General features: G+C 43.1%; 1 protein-coding gene across 1 annotated transcript in view; it reads right to left on the bottom strand.

Annotated features, from left to right (window-relative positions):
- Positions 1–5133: 5133 nt before the first annotated feature.
- The window catches only part of SUSD5 (sushi domain containing 5), a 481907-nt gene continuing 459571 nt past the window's right edge, over positions 5134–27469 (bottom strand). The window contains exon 5 of the mRNA XM_085607621.1: positions 5134–8033. Coding sequence (XP_085463747.1) covers positions 6778–8033 — 1256 coding nt within the window. The 3' untranslated portion in view covers positions 5134–6777. The remainder of the gene's footprint in view (positions 8034–27469) is intronic.

Below are 27469 nucleotides of genomic sequence, written 5' to 3' on the forward strand. Positions count from 1 at the left end.
GGAATGCTAGCTTCTTCTCTTGGAATGCTAGCTTCTTCTCTTGGAATGCTAGCTTCTTCTCTTGGAATGCTAGCTTCTTCTCTTGGAATGCTAGCTTCTTCTCTTAGAATGCTAGCTTCTTCTCTTGTATTACCTTTTGGAATTTGTTCTAGGCACTGAGTTTCTGTATCCCTCACAGAGATCTATATTGACAAAGCTTTTTTCCGTGAAAAGGTGTGATTTACTCCTGAAAATTCATGAGTAATCTGGAACAAAAGTAATATGGAAACTGCTTAAGAGGTAAGTGGGCCATGACATTTTACAGTGACCCAAATATATAAAAGGATTTTGTGATCCCAAGCCTTTCGATTCCTTAAATCGCAGAATTTGTGGCGGCAAAACCCAAAGATGCGACATACAAAAGGCAGTGGCGGCTCCTCCGCTGTGGTAGAGGCGCACCGCCTCACTGCTTTCAAGCAGTGCAGAAAACAAAAACATAAAATGATAACTTTCAGTTATTATCATTTTATGTTTCCTTTTGCTTTGCAGGCGGGCTGGCTGCTCTGCTTTGCTCAGGGAGCAGGGCAGGAGTGGTTTGCCCACTCATAAGTGTGCAGTGACTGGTCAGCCCTCTCAGGCCACCCAAACCAGTCACGCGCACTTTCCCCCTTCTCCATGCAAGCTACATTACAGCCTGCATGGAGAACAGGGTCACCCTTACAGCCCCTGGCTGAGCGCCGTGTTACGGCGCTCAGACCAATCACAACGCTGCACTGCAGCGTTGTAATTGGCTGAGGGGAGGGAGCCTGGCTCCCTTCCGCGATCGCGACACCCCCTGCGACCCCTATGCCCGCGAGCCATGCCAGCCGCAACTGGACCCGGGCCTCTTCTGGCCTAGCCTTGGTGTGCTGGACAGCGTGCTACTGTCCAGGCGATGGAGGGGTTCTTGAAGGCACACGGCTCTGTGAGGAATCAATGTGCCGCCAGTATAGTGCAATTCATACAGCTTGCTTTTGCAAATTACCATGGTAAAGTTGGATGGAGTGGCCCCATTCTAATGTTGCCCTGAAAAGTTCAGGTAGTCATGAGTGTTACAGCCTTGAAGGTGAGATTCAGTTTTGGTTGGGGGCATGTCTTTGGTGTTTTGTGTTAAGTTTGATGCTGTTGGAGTTACCGGACATGTTCTAGACCGGTGTTGCTGAATCATGCTTTCAGTAAGACTTGCAGTTCCCAAGTGGCGGCTCCTCCGCTAAGGCGGAGGAGCATCATACCACTGCTTTCAGCAGTGTAAATAAAGGAAAAATAAAATGATAATAACTCGTTATTATCATTTTATTTGTCCCTGCTGCGGCGCCTTTGCGGGGCAGAGCAGGCTGCTCTGCTCTCAGAGCGGGGGGAGCAGTGGTGGGCACTCTGTAAGTGCCACTCTGGTGGTGGTGGGTACTCTATAAGTGCAGCCCTCTCAGGTCGGCCAAACAGTCATGCACACTTTGCATGTTCTCCATCCAGGCTGCGTTACAGCCTGGGTGGGGAACAAGCCCAGGCTCTCATTCCCTGGCTCAGCGACGAACCACAGTGCTCAGACCAATCACAACAATGCATTGCAGCGTTGTGATTGGCCGGGGAGCCCGAGTGCTTCCTGTTCCGGCCCAGTGGAGGGACAACGAGGAGAGATAACGGAGGAGACAAAACGCGGCAAGGAGGTAAGTCTTTTTTCTTCTTTACTCCTACCCCTCCGCCCCGCCCACCACCTCTGATCCGTGACAGCCGCCACTGCAAAAGATACTTTGGGAGTCTGAAATGCCTTTCCTCATTGCAATTCGGAAGGTGAAAGGGGTGTGAAAGGGTGTTCCTGATATGCAATGCCATTTATCAATGGTTTGCAACCACAATTGAGGACACAAACTATTTCTCAGATACCAACCTGTCAAAGCAGGAGGAGTATATCTGCAGAGGGGAAACTGTCTGTCATGGGCAGCGTGCATTTTCAGAATGACACTTACGGGTATCAAGGATGGCAGACAGTGGCCCTGAGGACCACATCATGCTCCCACCATGTGCTCTCGCAGCATGCTATCTTTTTCTTCATGAATGCAGCCAGTGTCCCTTTTTGTTAAAAAATTGCATTTTTTGTTTGGGAATACAGAGATGGAGGTTTGATGTACCTCACAGGTCTCCATCCCTACATTCACAGGCATTCCTAGGATTTGCAGACTGACACGGCCTCACTAATATTAATTGAAGGGTTCTGTGAATCCTACTGTTGGACATGTGCTACAGCACAAAATGAAGTAGCGGTCGCAAAGCAGTCAGTGTGCAAAAAGATATAGATTGCTTTGTGACCACATTAGTACATTGTACCCTATATTTCTTGATCCTAGTTATTGTGTTTTTCATCTTCACTACAGCAGGCGGAATCAATAGTAAAAGTTAGGATAATTGAAAAAAAAAACACCATTATGGGCTCGCACCAACACAAACAAGCTGTACAATATGAATCCCATATGCAACCCACGGTTTTTAGAGACCATCACCAATAACATCTGAGAAAGCTTTCCTCTCATATACAGCAAACGTTAATGGTGGATGTCCGCTCTATCGTGGACATTAGAGGACATGATTTAGAGCATTCACTAAAGAAAGGAAGTCTAAAAAAAATTTCTAAGAAAATTGGGGATTTCTAATTAGCGTAAATTGAAACATTAAAAAGACATCCCTAGCTTAAAATCCACAGGCGTAACCAAACCTCTGATATGTCACAGCAGTGATCGGTAGAGCATTGGCGAATGCCGCACCGGTCATAAAATCCTGCATTCTATTAACACTAAACATGAAAATCGGCATTGTTTTAATCTCTTTGGCGAAGCAAACACTGTATTGTGGATGGGCAAGAGCAAAGTGTTCCTAGCTTTACATCTTCTGCCCTTTTCTGTTCGGAATGCAGTGGAACTTGTGAACTCCATCTCATGTCCATGCTACCCAGGCCTCACAAACTCATCTTTGACCCAAATGGCTGTGCCCTGGGCAAAGGTCACTTTGTTTGAAATTCTACTTAACCATTTGAAAATGGTTTCTCAGCGACAGAGATGCAGCTATAGCTTTTGGGGTAGTTCACCTCCTGTGTCTAGCTGAAGAAGTAAAGCAAATTCTACTTGTATGGTCAAAATACCACCTGAAACCAGAATGTGTTTCAAAATGCAACTGAAATTAACTTAAGTTTTCTCAAAAGGATTTTTATAAAAGTGTAAAACAACTGGAGGCTGTAGAAAACATTTGATTGACTTATTTGTAACTTATATTAGGTACTGTGCCTCAAGGAATCCTTTCGCATACCAACCTCTCCAATATTCATAAACACTTAAAACATTCACAAATTTTCTTTACATATATGGGGCTATTTCAATATGGAAATCGAAAGTTTAATATAATAAACCAGGCAACCAGCGCATAAGGGTTATTGCCAAAGAATATACTTAAATTCAGAGGTACCCTAATGTCTCACCTGTGGATCCCATAAAAATGTAAGGCAAACCCACACCCACTAACTTAGGTGGCATGCTTCATGATTGGGGTTGCTTCTTCCGTCTGAAATTCTTATAGGGGCGGATGGGCTCCCTGTTTTAAGGGGGTGCTTTAACCCCTTGCCTGCGGGGGTAATTCCCCCATGGCGCAGGGGGGCCGCGGCGGCGCTGTGCTCGTGGTGAGCTCAGCTCGTCATGACTCACAGTGGAGCTGTGCTCATGACGAGCTGAGCTCGTCACGACCCCGCCCACTGAATAATTCTCCCACACAGGCAGGGAATTAATCGCGCGTGGGCGGGCCGTGGCCGTTATGACGAGCTCAGCTCGTCATGATCACAGCTCCACTGTGACTCATGACGAGCTGAGCTCGTCATGAGCAACAGGTTAATTGTGTGGTAGAAGTAATTCCTATTGTTTATGGTGAAGATCGAACAAGTGAAGTTAGAATCCTCCCATTTAGAGGCAGCACATTCACTAGATGACACAGCAGGGCGTTCCTTTGATGACTGTGTGACTACAAAGGGCATCCCATGTACCTCCCTCCCTCCATGGGCCATGCAAACAACCTGGCTAGGGATTTCCTCATGGAGATTCGACCAATGATGTGAGTATAATGTGCATAACGCATTAATGAATGTGTCTGCTAGTACTGTGGGTAACTGTTAGTATTCCATCTGAATACCATAACCTTACAGTTAATTTCGAGAATGGGGAGACAACTCCTATAGAAAGTTGGGGAATCCAGATGGGGCCAATAACACGGGTGAAACATGTTGAGCTAATGGGAAGTGGGACCAATAGCTATCCCTAACATCCCTCTATATTTTCTATTTTGTAACATCCCCTTGAGTCTGCCATAAAATATTGTTTTGAATCATCTATAGGGATGTCTAACCTAAGTTGTTGGATTCCCACCATAAACAAAAGGAGTCACTTTTCCTTGCAAAATAAAGCACCATCTGAAAACGGGAAGCCTATAAGACTTTCGGACAGAGGCGGCAGACCCAATGATGAAGCATGCCACCTAGGCTGGTGGTTGAGGGTCTGCCCTACATCTTTATGAGATCCACAGATGAGACATTAAGGTACCTCTGAATTTAAGTCTGTTCTTTGTCAATAACCCTTACATCCCGGTTGCCTGTTTGGTTATATATTTCTTGATTGGGAGAAAGCAATCATGGACAACCACTACTCTTGTTCCCACCTTCATTTTGTTGATGATAAATCATCACGAGTTGAAGCCAGTGATGATGCTCTGTCTTCGGAGTAGGTGTGCAAGAAAAATCACCTCCCTTCTTGCTAAATAGATGAATCTTAAGTTGAGGCACTTTCGAGAAATGTTAGACAGTTTTATCTTACGATTGATGTTGATTGCTGCACAACAAGGAGAAGCTATGTGTAGTTGATGGTTGACTTTATGTTATAAACGGTGCTGTTAGTAGTTAGATATTAAATGTTTCTCAAAAGATTAAACTTTATTACACTGTTGATTATTTCTGATCCAGGATTGAAAACTAGTATGAATATGAAGTTAAGTGATAGGTATAGAGATACATGTGACTAAGGCATTGCGATTTAACCTACTGTATGGGAAGATTTCTTTGTATTTTCATTGTTGTTACTATAAACCACCTTTTGTTTTCTTTGTTTGGTTTTCTTCACCATTTTCGGTGACAAGTGGGTCTTTCCAATCTGTTTCTAACAGTAGAGAAGGAGATGTCCCCTGTACTAATTTTTTCCTTGCTTTTCATTACCTATCTAGCTTGGGAAATAGTAATCCTCTTTTTTGTAGGGGTATCGTCATACCGTTCTTACCCCCTTTGCTCCTTTTTGATTTATTTTTGGTGTACCTGTGTTTTTAAGCACATTTGCTTCCCGGTCCTCATTGTTATTTTAGTACTAAGCTTATAGTGTTATTTCACCACTGCCCTACCCCCTCCCAACTCTGTTCCGATGAGGACCAGTTTTTAATATTTCTCATGACTGTCTACTATTGTAACCATAGCACCGTCACACTAACCTGAGAAATCACTGCTTACTACCCCCCAGTTTACATCTTACAATTGCGTCTTAGAGGAAAATAACTATCTCCATACTATCAACGACTGCGTAATAGCCTATTAACTTTACATTTAAGTATATGCTGTTTGTGTGTGTGTGGCAGGCATAATGTTTTGTTTACAATGTGCAATATGGTATAATAAAATATAAACTGTAAGGCACATATTAAAGCAATTGTTTTGCACATCTCGGCCATGCAGTCAGATTTGCGAAATAAGCTTCCTTGAAAGGCACTTTTTAAAAATCTGGCTTCTAGGTGCAAAGAGCGGCAGGATACTGCAAACAGGCCGTTCCCAGCCAATAGTGTCCATTCTCTGTGAATGTCTGAATCAATCCACGTTCTCCAAGCAGAAAAGCCTGGCCGTGTACTGAGTTGTGTCCACTCTAAAGGCACACAGAGCTGCCATTTTAGGCCGGGGTTTGCCTCCGTTTTAGTTTATTATTGTAGCTAAGTTCTTGGAACAGCACACTATATTTCGCGTTCATTTTAAAATGTCTGCACCGAATTGCTGTGTTTTTCTTCGTTCTATTTTAGAAATCCAAGCCTTTCAAACACTGCCTCACAGCCGGAGAGACAGTTTGGATTCCATAAAAGGAATAATTACAAGGGAAAACAGCTATTCCCTCCTAAAGAGAAGAGGGTTATGTTTGGAATTTCTGATTGGTTTATGTCCGCTATTTTTATAGGATTGAATTTATAGGGTTTGTTAAAATTCCTTAAATGAAATCATGATCACTTTTGCTCGGCTTAGTTTAGATGAATATTAACATTCAGTTTGCCTGTGTCCCAAATGTGCTCTTACAAATCAGTAAACAAAACTATATAAAATGGAGCACTTCAAAGGTAATGGTTTTCATCATTGTTTTGACCCTTGTTGGCTGCAGACAAAAATGCAGATTCGCATTTTAGAGTCAGTAGTCATGGAACATCAAGCAAGCACAACCACAGCAGTTACATGTCTGATACCACCTAACGAGCCCAACACCTGTAGATTCTCCTTGGAAACAACTGCAAGCATTCTGCTCCTTGAGGGAGAAGTCTTGAAGTCCTTGCAGCAAGAATGCAGTTTATCTTAAAAAAAACATTGAAATATTTCACTTGTTAGGTCAGGGCCAAAAACAATGGACCTTTACAGTGCCACAGAGCCTGCTAGCTGTGCCTTGCATCTGACGAATCAGCATATTTTTTGTGAACGACTTGAGGCTGAAGAAAAGATTATACTTTCTGCATTTCGATGTGTTGGGGGTGTCTAGTCTGGCCTTTGCCGTTCAGCTTATAGACAGAGCTCTTCTGTTGCCGCTTCTTGTAGCACCACACTGCCAATATAGTGGATAACAGTAGTAAGCACAGAACAGTTACAACCACTGCAATCAGTAGACCTTGGCTGGAGCCTTGACAGTCCTCATTAGAACAGGGCTCAGAAGTAGCGAGGCGTTCTCCCCCGAGCTCGTATTTTACAGTCCGTCCTTCCGAGGCTCCTTCCGAAGTTGAGGTATCAGTGGGACCAACTGTGGCTTGTTCAGGCCTAGTTTTGGCATCTTCTGGGGTGAGGTATGTTGTAGTTTCTCCTGCCTCAGTAGGAGCTGGAATGTGATCAATGGGCCTGACTGTCACATAAGTTTCCAAAATGGCGGTCGGTGGTGTCCCCGGGAGTTCAAACAATTCTTCAACGGAAGTAGGCTCTTTTGTTGTAAAAAACCCTTCTGTTGTTGGAATGTACCTGCCCATGTCATCATTCCTTTTACCGGTAGTTCTATTTTCTGGGGCAATCACTGGGGTGAGAGGAACCTGTGCACGTTTAATACCATAATTCAGAAACTTTGTTGGAGAAATCACAATATGGTTCAGATCTCTCTCTGCAATGGGTGTGGTGACACTTGTTTTTTTCTCCTCACCGTAATTTGGTTGATCAGTTGCCAAAAGTGTAACTTCATCAAGTTCCATTGAACCATCCCTTTTTTCTCCTTCCTCCACAGCATCCAGTGTCACTGGATAACCATCAAGCCAAGACTCATCAGTGCTGGCTACCAGTTCTTTTGTCTTGGTATCTTTAGTCACCACGGAGTGTCCAATAGGAAATTCCTCATTATCATAGACTATTTTAGTGCCAGGTTCACTGAAGTCCGTTTTCACTCCGATGTGATTGTTGCCATTAGAGAAGTCTGTTTTTGTGCCACCTTCCTGTTCCCTCTCTCCTTCTGGCTCATTAAATACCTCAGGAGGGAACCAAAACAAGTGCTTTTGGCTCAGCAACGACACCGGAGATTCAGTAGGTGCCTTGCTCTCTGTTTCAATCAAGTCAAAAATACCCTGAGCTTCTTCCTGGCCAGTTTCTATTTCCATTTCTTTGCTAAATGGGAATTCCTCTACTTCTCCATCTTCCTCACCATCATCCTCATCAGGTTCTGTGAGTGACATAGTTCTGTCATCTGGAAACTTGTCCTCGTAGTCGATATGTGGCAGTGCGTCATCTGTAACAAAAAAAGTACCTCATTTTAATAGCCAGGAAAGCAGTCCTTTGAAAATATATTATGTATTGATATGACTTAAATACAATCAAAATTCATTTGCATTCCTCAAATTTATTTACTGATTATTTTAAGGTACAGAATAAAGTACCCCATGCTGTACATTATAAAGATATTGCAAGTCACTGAAGTTTTGAAAGCATATAGAGGAACAAGGCCAAAGGCTGAGTTCCTTTCTATGGTCATGGAACCCCGAGCTGACTTACGATTTTCCTTATAATGTGCATCATGGGGTACTTCATTCTTTTTATTACATGGCTACACCATCACCCTCCCCACAAAATGTTAAAATTCCTGGTGTGTTGTTCTTTCATGTGAATGAGATAAGATGTTTGTAAACATGAATAAAAATGAAGAATAAAAATATAATCTCTAGTTTAAAATGAAAAACACCAAAAAGAAGTCTGATATTTATTGCAAAAAGATATTAGAATTAGTTTAATACAAGTCATAATGAAAAGTAGCACAGAATATATAGAAACATACAGAGAGATTATATCTTTCCTAAAATTACCTAAATCATAGAAAAATACATATGTTGCCATAAATATCTCCTTTCTGCTTGTCACTTCATCTAGAAAACAAACCGAGCAGAAGAAGGAGAAACCATGTTTCATTTTCATTTGTGACACTGCAGCTTTAATTATGCTCTGTGAACTGCCTTTCCCCTAGGCTTCAGGCGTTTTGATGTCAGAACTCAAATGTAATACGTTATTATAATTGAGTGGCTATGTACATTTGTTATTACAGGTGACTAGGAGCATCCCAAGTCACCTGTAAAAAGGAAATTAGAGAATGGCTTTTATACAGTCATTGCAGGCTCACTTGTATTATAAGAATAATAAATATGATATCAAATTATAAGGAGATACAAGTAGTGAATAAGAGCTCGACATGGTACAGAAATTCAGTTTCGTTCTCTAATTCCTAAAACAAGTTGAATTCAGTGGATCCATTGATGGGGAAAGGGAAATATATTTTGTTAACCTTTACAGGGTAAAATGGAAAAGACAGTGTTTACCTTCTGCTCTAGAAACAGAGAGTGGCAGGGAAGCCCATTCGAGGAACTCCAGCCTGGTCTTAGCGAGGAGCCGCGCAATATTAAGGTCCCAGCTAAGTTGTGGGGAACGCACTCTCAGATATACTTAGATATATCGGTAGTGGCGCTCAAATGAAGTGTCAGCTATCATTTTTAGGTAAATAGACTATTGTCTCGATTTAAACTGGCAGGCTACAGGCAGCAAAATCTCAAGTCTTGACTGAGCTGTAGCTGAGCTTCCACAATGTTCAAACATTTGATCCACAGTGGTTAACATGTTTCACTAAGGACGTTGGGATGGGAATATCGCTGCGTGATGAAACCGGCACGCACCCCTGCTCTGGGTGGCCTGACTACATGCTATCTGATATCCCAACTTTGTTTTTGCTCAGCCTCCTGAATGCTTTCTGAGGCCAGGCATGTGGTATGTTTTTTGAGACTCAGAGTTGGCTTCTGTAGTCAAGAGGTGTGCACAAAGTGTGCCCTTTCTTCCTCACAAGATGACCATCTTTGTCCTGAGCCACATACAATATGAGTCAGCAGAATCTGTTGTATTATAAAGGGAGTCCTTTAGGCAGGTCTTGAACCTTTAGCATTTCCCGTAGGTGCTACTCTAAAAGGCTGATGAACGCCAGGTGCAGAGCCTCACAAATGACTGTGCCCTGAGTTGTGAGCCCTCCAGTTTGAGACGCCCCTGTGAGTTGCGACTGTGTGCGGTGTCTGTTATGTAAATGTCCCCTAAAGAAGCCCATTTAAAAATCACTGGAGAGGTGGCAATACCTGAGGTAGATCGAACTTGTATGTTGGACTGTAAGAAGAACCCCTTGACAAAATAGGCTGAAGAAATAGCAAATCAGATCAGTTTGCAAAATGTAGCCAAAGTAGGATGTTTCCCCAGGCCTGAGAGGCCAAATGTTACAAAAGGAAAATTTGTTCTATGACTAGATGCTGTGGTCTGAAGATATTGAGAAAATACTTTGTGGACATCTAGAAGAGGGTGAGGTGTAGTAAACGTGATAAAACAAATCATGTAGACAATTGAACACTGATGAAACCTTGGAAAGGGATGAAAGGGAGGACAAAGGGCTACTTTATCTGAAAATCTTTAAGAGAGCAGCAGGTTGGGTAACTATGATTGTGACGAGGACTATGACATGGAGTAATGAAGATTACTGGTTAGTATCAAGTGCAATCATCCACACGCACAGTGATGCAGGACAAGCGGTGAAATATTACTCAATAAACTGTGTCTTGCTCAATAAAATGTGCATTCTGGCATTTCCTGATCACCTGAAGCTCAGACATTTCCTGATGGTTGAAGCTAGTACCTGCTTTAATGTATGATGAGGAGCTATGATCCACCACTGAAAGCGCTTCTGCAAGTAACACGTACCTTGTGGACCCATTATTTCTAAAATGCTCTTGGTGGTAGGTAAGGGAGTCTTTCCCAAACATACAGAAGAGTTTCAAACTCTCTGACTTGTACGGCGCAATGTGGGTCTGGTTTTGGATCCAATTTTGGGCTTGATTAACAACCGCGCCGTACAACACCATGGTAAATGGTGAAGCACTGCGTGCGGTATGGTAAAGATATAAATGTGCACGATGGAATACATTATATACACATTTAAAAGAACAGCGAACCAGAAAAGTGAGCTTTGCATCTGGCAGGGTCCAACCTCCTGACTCTAAGTACATGCAAGCAAGCAGTCTGGCCCTCAACAGCAGCGCACATGTCCTTGCATCATCTTTGGGGTGGCGACTAAAAAGCAGTCGCTGGTGCATCAAAATAAGCCACCTCTGTTTTTTTGTAATGAATACTGCTGTTGTTGATTAAGCGGATGTATTTCTGTCTTCTGTCTGAGTGAGCCTGGGATAGACTCTTGTCCTCCTAGTCACAACAGATGAGAATGGTATTTTATTTATTCATTTATTTGTGAAGCGCAACCTTCTCTGTAAACGGCATTGTGGTGCTAGGCAGAGAATTAAACTTACAAAAAACTCAGCAAAATAAGTAGATGTTAATGGCTTTCTTAAAACAACAAAAGACTCATTTGGCCTGGTGAGTTAAAAAACAAACCAAAACAGGAAGGTCTAGCATTTGTTTCACACAAGGCATTAGGAAATACATAACAGATATCTAAATAAACTCTCAGCGGATGCACATGATGATGATCTAATCTCCGTGTTTGCATGGGTGTTGTGTGATTTCTGGATTCTCCTTCTAACCGCAAACTTATAATTTCAGATACTCCACTTTTACTGTGATTTTTAGGCGCACTTCTGAGTTTGTTTCTCATATACTTATAGGTGTTATGACTAAAGGTAACTATACCGTTATTATGAAAAAATGTCCGTTTTTTTCTTGATGGATTACCACATCCAAGAGTTCCTTGCACACAGTCCTCTGCAGATGGCCAACCGGTGCTGTGCATGGGCATCAGCCTTGTGCACCGAGGTTGGGTGTGGGGTCGGCCTCCGACTCACCCAAGCATCCATGGGTGGCAAAGCCCCAATACACATATCTTTAGTGTACGTAGGAGGGGGTTGCCCGCAGGTCTCGGCTTTGTGCCATTCCCTGCAGCAAACCCTTTGTAAGTGACCAACCACCTGCATCCAACATTCTGAGGGCCTTCAACAATCTAAGGGCAGCCACGCCCAGCTATCCACTGCCTTTGGCCATGCAAAGAAGAATTGGACTGCAGAGACATGGCTTTTTGTATTGCTAATATGAAGTTTCTTAGACTTCCAAAGATGTCTGTAGATGAGACCTTTGCCAAGTGCATATGCTGGTCCCCCACGCAAACCAAGGACATCTTCAACATTTATCAAGAGCCTTCAAAAGCATCCCTAGCTAATATCACTGCAAAAACCTGCTTGAGTTCTTTGACTTGAAAATCGCCCCATCAATGAAACTATTATCAGTTCCCAGAAGTACTTCACCATCCTCACTAACCAACATTACATCCACTTTGAACTCTGACAAACCCTTCAAAACCACAGAGGTCTTAAATCTGGGTGTCACATGAGCTTCCAGATCTCCTATAGATCTTTGCTCAACTGCTTATCTGTTAACAGTTTTCCCCTTTTACATCAGGCTCAACTAACATGATCAATGCCTCTCTTCTGGTAGTAATTGCGCATGCCCATTGACTCAACGTCATCACCCTCTTCTGACAAAAAGATGTGTTGACCCAGAAATACGGTCTAACATTCAACCCATCTCCATCCTCCTCCTATTTATCGAAATCATGACAAAGGAGGTTACAACACCTCTCTAAGAATTTGTGGAACTAAAATACCGGCTTCATGGCTATTAGTTGGGGTTCTGACTTGTGAGGGTTATCAATTCTGTCTTGTGCAATAAAAATACAAAACCCAAACACTGCTCATAGACTTCTTGATCTACTATTACCTACAACACTGCTGACTACCAAATTTTGCTGGAACAACTAGAATACTGGGCAGGCATATCCAAACCAGCATTCGAAAGGATATGTTCATTTTTCGGCAGCAACAGCCAGAAAATCTGAATTTTCTTAATGAAATCATTCACTCTCCTAAGGCTGTATGACATCTGCCGAAGATCACTACACTAATGCTTTTTCTCAGCATCTACATACGGTGCCTTGAACATGACCAGGTGAACTTCCAAATACAACACCCAAATCCATTTGTATCTGGAAGATGGTGTGGAGAATCCAACCCCTTGCCTGAACCATAGTTTTTCACTGGATGAAGGAAACATTCCTGCCAATGAATTGCACCAAATTTGAAATCATAGTTATTGGGACACTGTCTGATTCTTTCCCCTTCGACTGACCCAAAGAACTTGGAACCCTCACTACTACACCCCCAAGAGGTTCTATGCACTGTCCATAAAGGGCACTGGTAAAGGACCGTCACTACTGTAGGAAATTAATTCTTCTTATGTCCCATCTAGATTCCCTACTCCAATTTTTCTGTTCATTTGATTACTCACCAATCCCTCAAGAGGATGAAACATGGAGTGGAGAAGGTCTTAATCCATAGAATGCCCTCAACCCCAACTTGGGATCTGAACCCAAATATATGTGGTTAAGGAAATAGTGCAAAACGAAAATATTTAAAGCTGCCTTCAACTGAATCGAATTAAAGTCATGGATCATGATTGAAGAATATCAAATATGGTTAAGCACCGATCCAACTGGCCATCATTTTCCACACCCTCTCTTTTCTGTATTTTCTTTCCTCCATTCTGCACTCCAAAGGCTCCAAATGGTGACAGATAGCACTCCACAAGCCTCCTCAATGAATGAACAAATAAGATGCAAACAATCAGTTTAAAAAAACGCGAACCACCAACTCAATTCAATTTTCACTTCTTGTTTTCATTAAAGGCTGTTTATTTCTTATGAGCATCATGCAAGCAACTTTAGCAAACATATTCCACAGAGTACATAAAATCCAATGTGTTCTAAACATTTGTGTACATTTTCCAATCTATTTAAAACTATTTCATGCTGCCGCCTAAGCTTCAATTGAGTTAAGGCCAGAAGGATACCTGACTTTAACTTTGATATTTACTTCTTTTCTACATTACATATTTACTTCATTTGCATGCACGGATTGAGAACGTCACTTTACCTATAATACAGGGAAATGTTTTAGTTTAGAGTTAGGGTTGAGTTTAGCATTATTGTACTTAATTTATTTAATTAGATTATTTACAGTTAGAATTACAATAAAGTTACTTATAATTTTAATTAATATTAAATTAAACTATTTTTAAACAATTTACCATTAGCTAGGGTTACCATCAGTGTTAATATTACTAAATACAATTACATACAAAATATTTCAATAAAAATATGGCTAGGGTTAGCATGAAAATAGAACTTCTATTCATTCTATGTTATTTCAAATTTAATTTAGCATTAGGTTAAAAATTCATTACATTTCAACATTTTACATGTATTTAATTATTGATTCTGAATTACCAATTACTTAGTACAGTAAGGTTGCTAGTACATAGACTTAAGAAAGTTGGATTTAATTACGCATTAGGCTTAACGACAGGATATGGATTAGTATTCATTAAATTAATTTATTTAAGTCATGTTTAGGGTTAATGTTAACCTTAGCATTCGTGTTAAAATAAGGCATCTAAATATTCATAGTTTTTATACAATAATTTAGTTAGATGTTGAATTAGGGATTACTCATACTTCAAATTAGGGTAATGGTATATTTAAAGATATGGACTAGATGACATTAAGAAGGTGATGCATAATATATCTTTGCTTTTCCATTAGTCCATTCGGGGCCAAGGTATACAAATTGCCCTGGGCGTGCAATGGGCTAGTGCATCCACTTTTTGTACCCTCATAGCACTACTGAGCATTACAGAAGGGGTCGGACCATAGCAATCCCAAGGGGGAGGCCATCCGGATGCACACTTCTTGTGCACTGCATAGAGGTGGTCCTTTGGGAGGGGTGCCCGGGTGTATAATGGACTCTCCCCCCTCCCCAAGCAACCCCCTACAGGGGGTTTCAGCCCCTCACTGCTGTCACCCCAAGGGGATCTTTGTTCCACTTTGAAACTCAGTCTGATTTGTCAAAGGCAGCTGGTAGCTTTAAAAGCTAGTTTGCCTTTCACTAATATGCTGTACAGAGTGCATGCACCAATTTGCATCTGCATGTTAAGCAGTGCATTGACTGTATTAGGGCACAATGTTGGGGCCCTCGCACACCCAGTTAAGAGTACGCTAAAGCACTGAAGGTCACTTTTCCCATGTTAAAAATGATGCAAAAGTGGTGCAAGAGGCTTGTAAATAAGCCCCTGAGTTTGCAGTGTGCCTGATCTGTAATGCTCACCGTCGACTCTTGAGCCTACTTACTGCTTGGCGACCTCAACTTTCACCTGGAATACAGAACCTACCACTGCTCTACAACAACCCTTAAAAGTCTGGGCAACATCAGTCTCACCCAGCTCATCCCAGGCCCCACAAACACCGCAGGACATACACTAGACACCATCTTCACCATCAGTGACAGCATCAAATACATCACCACCACACCCTCACATGGACTGCCACTCAACTATCCACTTTAAGCTCGACAAACCGCAATTCAACACAGCCACGAGCACCAGCCAACCAAGTCACAGCTGGGCGAAAAACTCTGTAACAAACTAGCTCATCACCCTCACCATGGATCAACCCAACGCCATGAACAACCTCGACAAGAATATCACAAATTCCAACATCTGTATCGGAACTGCGCGGGCTTCCTCACACCTATCAAACCCAACAAACAAAGAAGATCCAACAAGCAAGTCAGTTGGTACACAAAGGACCTCTGAGAATCAAATCAACGCTGCAAACAGTTAGAAAGGAAATGGAGAACCAGCCACAGAAATGCCAACAATTCCACCTACAAGGGTCCTCTCAAATATTACTACCAGCAACTAGGAGACACCAAAAAAATGGGCGCTGGCTGAATGCATCGAAGGAAGCTTGAACAGCAGCTAGGAGACCTTCTCACACCTTCCGCAACAGTCAACAGCATCTCATCCTCCCAAGAACTCTGCAATGACCTATCAAATTAATTTCTCAGAAAAATCTCAAACATCTACAGCAACAGCAGCTTTCCAACAGGACCCTCCTAACCTCATTGCCAAACTACCCACCACCAAGACAACAACCTGACCGAATGGACACCCCCCCACCAGAGACGACACACAGCATAAATCAGCATAAATCATGCGGACCCATGCCCCCACGACATCTAGAAACTGGGAACATGACCAATCAGCACCATCCTCTTCCACATAATCAACTCCCCCATCGCAGCCGCCACATTCCCAGCAGACTGAAAACACACATAAGCAACCCACTGCTCAAACAATCATCAGCTGACCCAAACCAACTATGCAACTTCCATCCAATATCCTTGATCACATAACCTGCCCAAGTGATGGAAAGTCCATCTACAAATCTACAAGCAACTATCAATCCACCTCAATATTAACCACATATTGGACAACACCCAATCAGGTTTCAGAAAGAACCAGAAGTACTGAAACAGCACTCATTGCAGCCACCGACAACATCAGGACCATCATGGACCACATAGAAAGGGCCTCCTTTATCCTACTTGACACTCTGACCATGACATAGGAATCCAAAGCCCTGCGTTCCACTGGCTTTGCTCCTTTATCATGACAAGAACATAAAGAGTCAGAATGCAACCATTCACATCAAAGATAAAGAAATTGAACTGCGGAGTCCCCCAGAGATCTTTCCTCAGCCCCACACTGTTCAACATCTACATGACCCCATATCTAACATCATCCAATCCCAAGGCATCTCCCTCATCTCATATGCCGACAACACCCACCTCATCCTCATCCTGACGGAAAAAACTACCACCTCCAAAGCACCTTCTCCAACTGCACGACCATGGTAGCAGACTCAATGAGAACAAACTGCCTGACCTCAATTCCAGCAAAACCGAAGTTCTGATCTTAGGAAACAAGACCTTCCCAGGGGACTCCGCCTGGTGGCTGTTAGATCTAGAACCAACACCCACTGACCATGAATAAAACCTGGGGATCATTCTAGAGGACAAACTCTTCATGATGGCACAATTTGATGCAGTGAGCACCTGTTGCTTTCACATCCTATGCATGCTATGTAATATCTTCAAGTGGCTGCCACAGAACACCAGCTGGACCGTCACAGAAGCACTCATCACTAGCAGGCTCGAAAACGGTAATGCACTCTATGCTGGAATCTCCAAGCAAACTCCTACAAAGACCATCCAGAATGCTGCCGCTCACAGTGGACCTCCTACGCCGCACCCACATCATACCACACCTCAATGAACTCTACTGGCTCCCTATTCACAAATGCATCCAATTTAAACTACCCACTCACACATGCAAAGCCCTACACAACATTGGATCAACATACCCCTTAACAACCTAATACACTTTCACCAGCTGACCAGACATCTACGATCTACGCTCTACCTCACTCGCACTCCCATACAGTTCCAGCATCCATAAAAACAAAGTAGAAGGGTGCTCGTTCTCAAACATTGCACCCAAAACATGGAACAACCTTCCTCAGCAATTCAGGGCCTCCTCCTCACTTATTGAGTTCCGCAAGCAGCTAAATACCTGGCCCTTCGAATAACTCCCAGGATATTATACACTCACTCACCTGCTCAACCACCTGGATATTCTCATGGGTGATTAGTGCACTCTACAAATGAATATAACAAAATACAGTTGGATTCTTCCTTGCCATTGGGACCTGTGAAGTGCAACAGGGACTCTACTTTAATATTTGATATATAACTATAGCCAAGACTTTGGTGTGGGGCTTTCTTTCAGGGTTATACGTTCACTAGAAAATAACAGAGTTGATTTTTTGATAAATTAGATTGATTTAAAATATTTTTTCTGTACTATACTCAGATAGTAAATTATTTTTTAATCCAGCCATTGCGTAATAGATATTGTAAGATACAAGTAAGCCAGATAGAGTAGGAGTAGTTGTCATAATTGTGATGTACAAATTATTATTTTGTGGCCACATTACAGTTTAAGCTGTGTTGGTCTGTTGTCATTTAACAAGTAATGTGATGGAAGTTGTTCCAGCATCTGTCCAGTTAGAAGTTGCATTATCTTTTCAAAACATCCTCTGCAGTCTTAAAATGTATTCAAGCAATTTTATATCAAATAAAAAACAACATCATTTATGTTTATAAATGAAGAACTGAAAGGAAAATCATTCTTGTTAAACTTTGGTAGAAAGCAGTAACTATTTGGGGAATAACCAGTTTAGATGAAGATGTACTATATACTTCGGAGGAACATTGGTCAATCACATCTTCAGTATTAATTCTTACCTGTCTTGATTAAAGGGACTAGGTGAGCATGGGCCTGAATTTCTACCTCTGATAGGAAAATGCTGCATGCTCCACTGTTTATAGATAATTTAGTGTGACACAACCAATGGAAACATTCAAAATGTAATACTGTAAGTGTTTTAAACTGTATCATGACTGCTTGAAACAAACTTCAAAGTAGTGTTTGGCAAAGAGATTTGCTCCTTGTTACTTACTCTGGGTCATACCTTATTGTCAATCTTCTTGTCTGCAGTGAGTGATGTAATTGGTTTCCTTGCAAACCATCTTTAAAGAAAAAGCCAGATATGCAATAACTGTATTTCCCTATGTTCATTTCTACATGATGTGTCTATCACTGCATTTCCCAGCATTCATTTCAGTGGGAAATTAGATCACTGGTCTCCGTCGGTCATTTCCTGCCTCCATCCCTTCTTTAGTCAACTCCTCAGGGTGTACCACCACCGGGGCATACCTGGACAAGGGCCTACACAGACAAGGTCATCACCTGTTTTGATCCTGTTTGGACCTGGATGGACCTTGGACCAGAACCCCTTAGCCAGTTTAGCTATCTTCATCATGTGCTACACAAAAATCCCATTTCATACATTCCCACTCTCATAGTTAGGCCATGCAAACATGTTCACTCAATTTGTAGATGTAATGTCACTAACCTCATCCACATACCACTCATTCCCACAATGTAACACATTCAGTTGATACTAAGTGTACACTCTGCAGTAATAGGTTTTTGCCACATATCACCAATAAAATCACCTAATGTAACCTAGATGCAGTCTTCATCACTGAAATCTCACCCTGATAGTGATAGCATTCATACCCAGAACACACAATTAAAACAGGAGGGGGGACTTGCATTAATCCAGCCATACAATGACATCCTGGCCTTGCACTCTTAGTAACTCTACCACTCGTAAGTCATTCATTTTTCTCTTGTTTTACTTCCCCTTCTATATTACCAAAACAACCTCCCTTCATCTGATCTACATGCTGTAGGATGGTAGGGTCTGCTTTCTATGTTCACCCCCACTTTTTGCTTTTGCTTTACTGATTTGACTTAGATGTGGCTGTGGGCCTGCTAATCAGACCCACAGCCCTGCTGTTCTCTCTCTAAATTGATACTATGTACTTTAGGTGCATAACCCATTTGGATAGGGTCACCTTATTGGCCCCTGTACAGTGTACCTTAGGTACCCAGGGCATAGGTGTACCCTAGGCCTACCAGGGGCTGCAGCATGTATTATGCCACCCCTGGCCTGGCCTTCCATTATGACACAACTGGCTGATCACTCAGCTGGGGCAAGGTCGTGTAATCACCCCTTGCTTAGGTGTAGTATTCCTATACCTATCTTATATACAGACACATGTGTACCTATCAGCCACTCCTTTGGCAGGCCTTAACAATCCTGGAGGCAGAGTGCTTGGTAACATGTGAGATGGTGCTCTAGCATGAGTTGAGCCTGTCAGCAGCTTTCGGAACCATGTCCTTATAGCTGTTCTATGATATAGCCTACCATATACTCTTAAAGTGCCTTATAATCTTAAACGGTTATGGTAACTATGGTTTGGCTGTATCAAAACATGTCGTGTAAGGTGTCTAACACTTTGGAATAATACCCCCATCCCATTTCTGGGGGTGAGGATATTATCCCTCCCTTCTAGAGGGAGAAGACATGTTGAAACCTACTTACCCGGTTAAAGTTAACCAGAGCCCCAGCATCACAAAATGGATGCTGCTGCCACGACACAAGTCTGACCTCCTGCTGCTGGGAGCGATCCCGGCACGAGAGGCTTGGACAATAGGCATCCTGCCTTGGGAGGTGCGAGCACCACCCCAGACAGGCCTTAGTGTATTGGGGCAGGGAGGGATGAATGAAACGAGACACTGCCTGGGGCACACAAGGTGTCCCATGCATAGTCCAGTTCAAACCGGTGCTGGGGCACACCAGCCCCAGTCCTGGCGCGAAACTGGACAAAGGGAAGGGGGTGTAACCACCCCCCTCCCAGGTCCCACCAATAAGGAGTGACCTAGCAGGCAAGCCAGCCCCCCAGATTAGTATAACAGTGGTAGCTGGGCCCCAGGAGATTATATTATCCTGAACCTGCAACTTGAACAGAAACTCTGGACCTTCGACATTCGACGAAAGAAGAAGACTGAAGAATCTCCCTTGTGGCCAAGGAGTGGCTACCCTGTGCAAACAGGCACCATCAAGAGACTTACCCTTTGCTTTGCTGAAGTTCTACGAGGGACCGACTGCAGAGCCCGACCAGAGCCTTGACTTCCAGACTTCTCCGACCCTGATCCACATCCACAGCCGAGCTGAGATCCGTGGAGGCAACGAGAGACGTGGGACCGGCTACCTGGGAAAAGTGGCGAGTATCTTCCAGCGCAGCTTCTGAGGTACCCTCAAAGTTGTGCACCGGGGATTGAGAAGCCTCAACCCCAAGCACCATCTGCACCGAAGATCAGCCCCCCACACTCCACGAGTCCTGCGTGGGGCCCTTCTGCATTTTCCTGCTTGCCGCGTCTGTCCAGTTGCTTGCCCGTTGGCTAGCGGCCTTTGCGACGACACACCTTTAAATCTTCACTGCTGGTTTGGCTCCTCCAGACTGGCTCCCGCTCCTCTGCAAAAGAGAAGCACCCCAGACCTTCCTGGTCTGCACCAGAAGCAAGTCCTCCATTCTTCGTGGGTTCTGCTTGCCAAGGCTTGGTGAGTCCTAGTTCGACTTCAACGCCGCCGACAGCAAGAGCCTTCGTGGGACAGCTCGCCTCCTGGTCCTGGTTGTCCTCGACGTCTCCTGGTACCCGTGGCTGCTGCAACAAGCTTCACCTCTTCACTTGCAATCTTCACGACATCGCCTGGTTCCTTCCTGGTTCCACGTGGTCGCTGGCTAGTGACCTTGACTCTGTCCCTTTTGCTTGCAGGTACCCTTCCTTCTTGATCCCGGCCTTGGGATCCACCGGACACTCTGCACTGACGGCCTGTCAGCAACTGTCCTTAAGGCATCCATAGAAGTCCACGACGAAACCCGACGCAAGTTCACACCTATGCACCCGCAGCCCGTGGGCTAGGTAACTTGGGTACTTCGGTGCTCACAAGGGTAGTGACTATCCTAGGGTCTAGTTTCCGAGTCTCGACTTTCTAGCTACTCCAGAAGTGTCCTAAAACTGCTTATTTCAGAACTGTAATATTTCTATCGATTATACGCATTACGCGTGAGTGTTTCCACTCTGCACCTGAATCCCGTGGGCCTCCCACTTCCTAACTGTTGGTAGTGTAGTGTAGCCCCAGCGATTCCCTAGGCCTAGGCCTATTCTATTTCCGTGACAGTGGTCCTTATACCACTTCTTTAGTATATGGTTTGCGTGGCCCCTAGGGCCTAACTGTATTACTTACCTGTGTGACTTAATGTATGCTTGAATAAGACTGTGTTGTACTTACCTCGAATCTCATAAAGAGTGCTGAGGGTTTGACTAGAATAAATATACTTTATTTTATATATATATCTGTTGTGGTGTCCTTTCATTTGGTATTCAAGGGATTATATATGGTATCATTGCTGGCTTCACATGCCATTCAGAGTTTAGCCTAAGACTGCTCTTGTCCATGCTACCACTAGGATAGCTGGTCTATAAGGTTGACTTTACAACCAATCACCATAAGGGTTGTTTGGACTGATATAGGGTGGACACTAGAACTAGTGACATCATACATCAGGCCAACTTCTCACACATGCCACCTGGACCACAAGCTCTCCCTAGAAGAAATCTCAGATCTCATCATCTCTATCCCCATACAACACACCCACCCCCTTTTCCTCTGAGAATTCAACCTCGCCGGAAACCCTAATGAAAGCAGGAAGGAAGACTTCTACATACTTTTTAGCACACTGGAAATAAAACAACTCATCAATAATTCAATCCACTCCAAAGACAAAAGGCTGAAACTCATGCTATCAGTGTCCTCTAACAGCCACTACCACATACCTATTATACTGGACTGGACCGACCTCAAGGACAACTGAAAAAAGGAAAATAACCTATCACTCCATCAAAGATATCCATCTGGAAAAAATCCACTAAAGAACTAAACAACCTGCCAGAACACTTCAAGCCTACCTCAAATGTCAATACTTTCCTACCATCTACAACACTATTCTGAAAACTCACATTGAATGCTCCACTGAAAACCAGATCTATCAGACCCAAGCCTCAGCTCCCTGAAACACTCAAGAGCTTAACACAAATAAAAGTACTATATTAAAACAGAAAAAGAATGGAGACGATCAAAACTCCTGAATGACATTACTCTACTCACAACACTCATTGCTGATCCATCATCATTATAGCTAAACCCTTTTCCTACAAGACTACCATAATTGAGGCAACAAACCAAAGCAAAGCTATGCTCAAGACTATCAAGCGCAGCGCCAATACTCGGTCATCAACATCATCAATCTTTTCTTCTTTGAGAAGATCCGCAATGTCAAACCCAACATAGTTCCACTTCCACAGCCCCTTTGCTTCTAGCCACCACCTCACCATCAAATGGACTGCCTTCAAACCAGCCTCATACATGGCTCTATCCATTATTCAAGGCCAGACAGGGCTGTTTGTTCCACCAGGCATTTCTCTGGTTGTCTGGAGCCCTCGGAGGCTGGTTTGAAAGCTGAAAGCCGCATCCCGTTCCGCTGTCACTTTTCTGAGCTCACTGAGGTTAATCGCAGCAGGCACCGTGAGGCTTGAAGAGAAAGCAATGGTTGAAAGGGGAAGGTAGAGAAAAAGCCATCAGATTGGAAGAAGAAAGAGATCAGTAGAGATACATAGAATGGATGGGTGGAAAGATAAACGTTGCATTGGTAGAGAAAGGGAGCAGGGCTGCTTTGAGCATTTTTGCCATGTATTTGGTCCCCCAGTCTAGCCCTGTCAATCTCCTGAATACTCTGAAGGCAACCTCCTATGAATAACACACTTCCACCTTCCATCATCAAATTGTCCTAAGGAGAGCCCCTAACTGTTTTGCTTCAAATTGTAAAAGCCTCCCTAAGCCAAGTAACAATCCCAGACACCCTTAAAACAAGGCAGATTCTTGCCCTGCCAAAGAAACCAGCTGACATCCCCAAAACCCACCCTATTACCCACCTTTCATTCATACGACCAATCATAAAGAAAGCCTTCACCACCCTGCTGCAGGAATAAATCAGCAAGAACAATCTTCTACAGAACTACTAATTAGGCTTCAGACAACACTGCAGCACTGAGACCGTCATACTTCATGTAGTAAACAACGCTGTCCTCCTCAATGACAGGAACAGCCACCACCTTCTTGTCCTACTTGACATCTGCAACCTTTGGCACAATTGAACATTTAGCTGCAGTCAACACCCTGAAAACCTGCATGGCATCTTCAGTCACTATCGTGAAATGGTTCACATCTATCTCACCAATCTTTGCTTGCTAATACAAATAGGTTAAAAAAGATCATGATTATTTTGGGTCTCTTGTGGAGTATACCAGGGCTCCATCCTCTCTTCCATCATCTTGAAACACTACATGAAATCCCTTCAATCCATTCTTGTAAGCAGCAGCCTCAAGATCCATCAATATGGAGTTAATACCCAGCTCTACCTAAAAATATTTTCAACCAACAACATACAGAGACTGCAATCCTGCCTCATACTCAAACTGTTACCATTACAGACCACAGTCCGGTAATGACAGGGGAATGTGTTCTGTCACAGAGTTCCTGTCACGATCCTGTCAGTGATACAACAACAGACGAATGTCTGTCTCATTGAGTTGAACGTTTGAATGTGAAAAAGGTAGTGATTGGGAGGTTATGATTTTGAATGCTTGGAAAGCTAACACAGCCTTCCAGCTTCACAAAGGTTGATAAATTGAGTACCATAAATTAGTTAATAAGAATATTTGTTATTTACAGTGTGGTATGAAGCACTTTATAAAAACAAGATAGGATTTTATTAATGGCCAAAAGTATTGTCTATAATACAATTGTGTTTGTGGCAACAAACAACAAAGTGATGGAAGGAATGCTTGCATTAATCTCAGTCACAGGCAATGGGCTGGGCTGTAATCCAGACTTTAGTCTTTCACCTACCTTGCCACTCCAGACATAGACCAGCCATACACAAGCCAGACTTGAGCATGCCCCTACAGGAAGAGTCCACCCGAACAGTGAGGCACAGTGAACACCGACCCTATGTCTGGGTTGGTTCACGGTTGATTTACATATGGCTGGTTTCTGTCTAACGTGCAGAATGAGCAAAGGCTAAGGATTGGAATGCAACCTAGAATGACAGCTAGTGGCTGCAATGAAATCAAGCATTCCTTCTATGGTTTGTTGTTAGTTGCAGGAGTCACAATGACATTGTAGACCCATACAGGAGTTGCTGCTGCTGGAAATATGTTCCTTTTATAACATCTTTTTATTGAGCATTTTGTTATTGTTATTTAGAGAAATCTTGTCATTACATTGCCGCCTTTGTTTGTCACAACATTATACACTTGCCAAGTGAATTGGATGGTGAACATTTACACATTTCACTCAAGTTTGCTAGCTTTATCGGCTGCAACTTACCAAGTAGTTTAGTCAGTTTACTCCAAAAGACTGCACAGAGTGGAAAAGAATAATTAGTACAACAGCACGATACACTGCTTGCCTGCGGTGTACAGCAATGTCTGAGCGCTGCCAGGGAGCCTTGGCAATGGAAGCCAGCATATAACATGGATTTTGCTTGAGGGTGTTAGGAATTGTACTCTGGCATAAAACCATTTGATTATGCTGCTCCATCATGGGACATGTGAGAGAGCGAGAGATAAAGAGGAGAACCAGAAAACCAACGTATAATCAGAGGAGTGAGCTGAGCTTGGGAGTATGAATGGCTCACCATACCGGTTACAAGAGGCAAATGAGGCAAGGAGCAATTTGGAAATGATTAATGGTGGTGAAACACTATAAACATTATAAATCCGTCACCGGCAACAGGTCAAGCACCTAAGGATGAGTAGGGAACAAGACCAGAGGCAAATACCATTCTTCCTCTCTGGCCTCAGAGTGTACATCAGTGTATATAATCAATCAACTGAGCAGGGGAAAATGGAGTCTCAGCAAGTGATATCTAAATTGCAGTGGAATTCTGCTCTGGTTGATAGTACATTTAAGGTGGAAAGGTGCAATCCTTGATTCCTGTCTGAAATGCTATCAGCAAGTCATTCCATCCTTGCAATTTCTTCAGATGCCTGGAGTCCTCCCTTCTGAGCGCTCTAGTTTCAGATTCTGCCCATATACCTACAGACTGGTGCCACATGGGAACCTGTGGTGGGGGAGTGCATGCCTTCCAATATCACATCATGGTGTGCTTTGTAAGCAGTAACACGAATCAACATAGGGGGAGGTCCAAGGGAAAAAAACTACTTTTGATAGACCTACAGGTTGTGTTTCCCTTAATTCTCAACACTATAACCACTAAAGCAACCTGGGTCTGGTGCTGAATCAAAAAGAACCAGGAGAAAGTATATCTATTTAATCCGATATCTCTTTTAGGAGAGAACCCTTCTAGGACAGGACCCATCAATCACAGAAGGTGGTGAGTTTGTCATCATTTGGGTCTGTATATCTCAATATAACGAACCAGGTCTTGGCATAACGATTTGGTAACGTACAAAGAGAATGCTACATAGGAGGGTTGTTTAAAGGGTCTAACTATTTTAGGACATAGGGTTAGTACATATCAAATGGTGTGTCCCCTTTACACGCATGCGCTTTTTCGTCTGCTTTCTATTAAAGCAACACGGAGGTTTAGAAGCTATAGCTGACTAGCGGCTGTGTGCCGCATATGCGTACAGTGACGAGGTGCTTTTTAATGAGTGTCTTTCATCTACACATGCGTGCCGAATTCTAAATTGGAACAGGCACTAACTTGGCCACCTTTTGTAATGGACGAACCTGCAATCAATTGAGGTCCTTCTGCTATAAAGAGCGCGAAGCCCTTCTCGCCGGTACCTCCGGTCTTTACTCAAAGACCGTCCCGGGGTACCGACGGAGAGGTAAGTTCAGCGCTAGCCCCCCCCTTTTTGCTTTCCAATTATTTTGAATGTTAGCTTCTGCCTTGACAGTATGTAATTGACAAACGACTTAGTCACCAGTCATGCGAGTGATATTTACTCTTTTGTGAGCTACTCTTAACGCCGCATTCTCTTTAGAGTACGGCTAGTCAGAGAGTGTGTTCTTCTCAGACCGTTTCTCTGATATACTACACAGCCTGAGATAAATTAATGCTCAGATTACGACCATGTCGCCAAAACCCACATACCAACTTCCCTCTTTTTTGTAGTACATGGGCTTTGTCCCGTTTTTTTAGCCTTGTTTAATGGGAGGATATTTTTTAGGCATGTTAACTAGCAGCCTGAAATTTTTCTTCCTTTTTAACCAGAGCGGGGCCCCTTCTCCCTGAGTAAGGACCAGGTTGAGGTGAGGGCATCACCCAATAATCTTGGGTAAGTGCAATTTAATTCATTAATTAAATGCTTTGAAGCATCATTGTATGCTCTTGTCAGTGTCATTGAATAGAGATGACCGTTTGCTGTACCTACAAATACCAGGTTGATTGTAATTTTCATCCGTTTGTTTGTTTTCTTAGGTACCCGGTTTCGATATCTTTTGAATTGACCGGTGCGGTAGGATTCTTTTATCTAAGAATTTTTCACTTAAATTACTTTGCCACGTTTTTCTAAATCACAGCAGCATTTAATGTCCTGAAGAAAGCCCCGATACTTGCAGATCACAATGGGCAGAAACATGTCGACCATACTGCTATGGACATTAGCATAATGACAAATTATTTGTGCTAAATTGCCATATTGCTTTTTAATTATGACAGGGGCACTCTACCGATTAAAGAACATTTGAGTTCCTCTAGCCATTTTTATTTTCACCTTTATTATTTAGTGCTGCTTACCTTAGGATCCCTTTCATAACTTGTGGGCATAAAGTCCTTTTTGGACATTATTGGAGATCTGACAGCAACCCTCCTATGTTGCATTCTCTTTGTACGTTACCAAGTCGTTATGCCAAGACCTGGTTCGTTATATTGAGATATACAGACCCAAATGATGACAAACTCACCACCCTCTGTGATTGATGGGTCCTGTCCTAGAAGGGTTCTCTCCTAAAAGAGATGTCGGATTAGATAGATATACTTTCTCCTGGTTCTTTTTGATTCAGCACCAGACCCAGGTTGCTTTAGTGGTTATAGTGCTTTGTAAGCAGCCAAGCAAGATCCAGGAAATGGACTTTGGGCTTTTTTTCCTGGGTGCTTTTTAGTAACCCTAAGGTCCAAACCTCCCAAGTGGGTAGTGTGGAGTACCCTGTAACCTGGCTAAGATGTGATGTGACTACTAGCC

Source organism: Triturus cristatus, chromosome 5_2 (assembly GCF_964204655.1).
Source record: "Triturus cristatus chromosome 5_2, aTriCri1.1, whole genome shotgun sequence".
Lineage (NCBI taxonomy): Eukaryota > Metazoa > Chordata > Amphibia > Caudata > Salamandridae > Triturus > Triturus cristatus.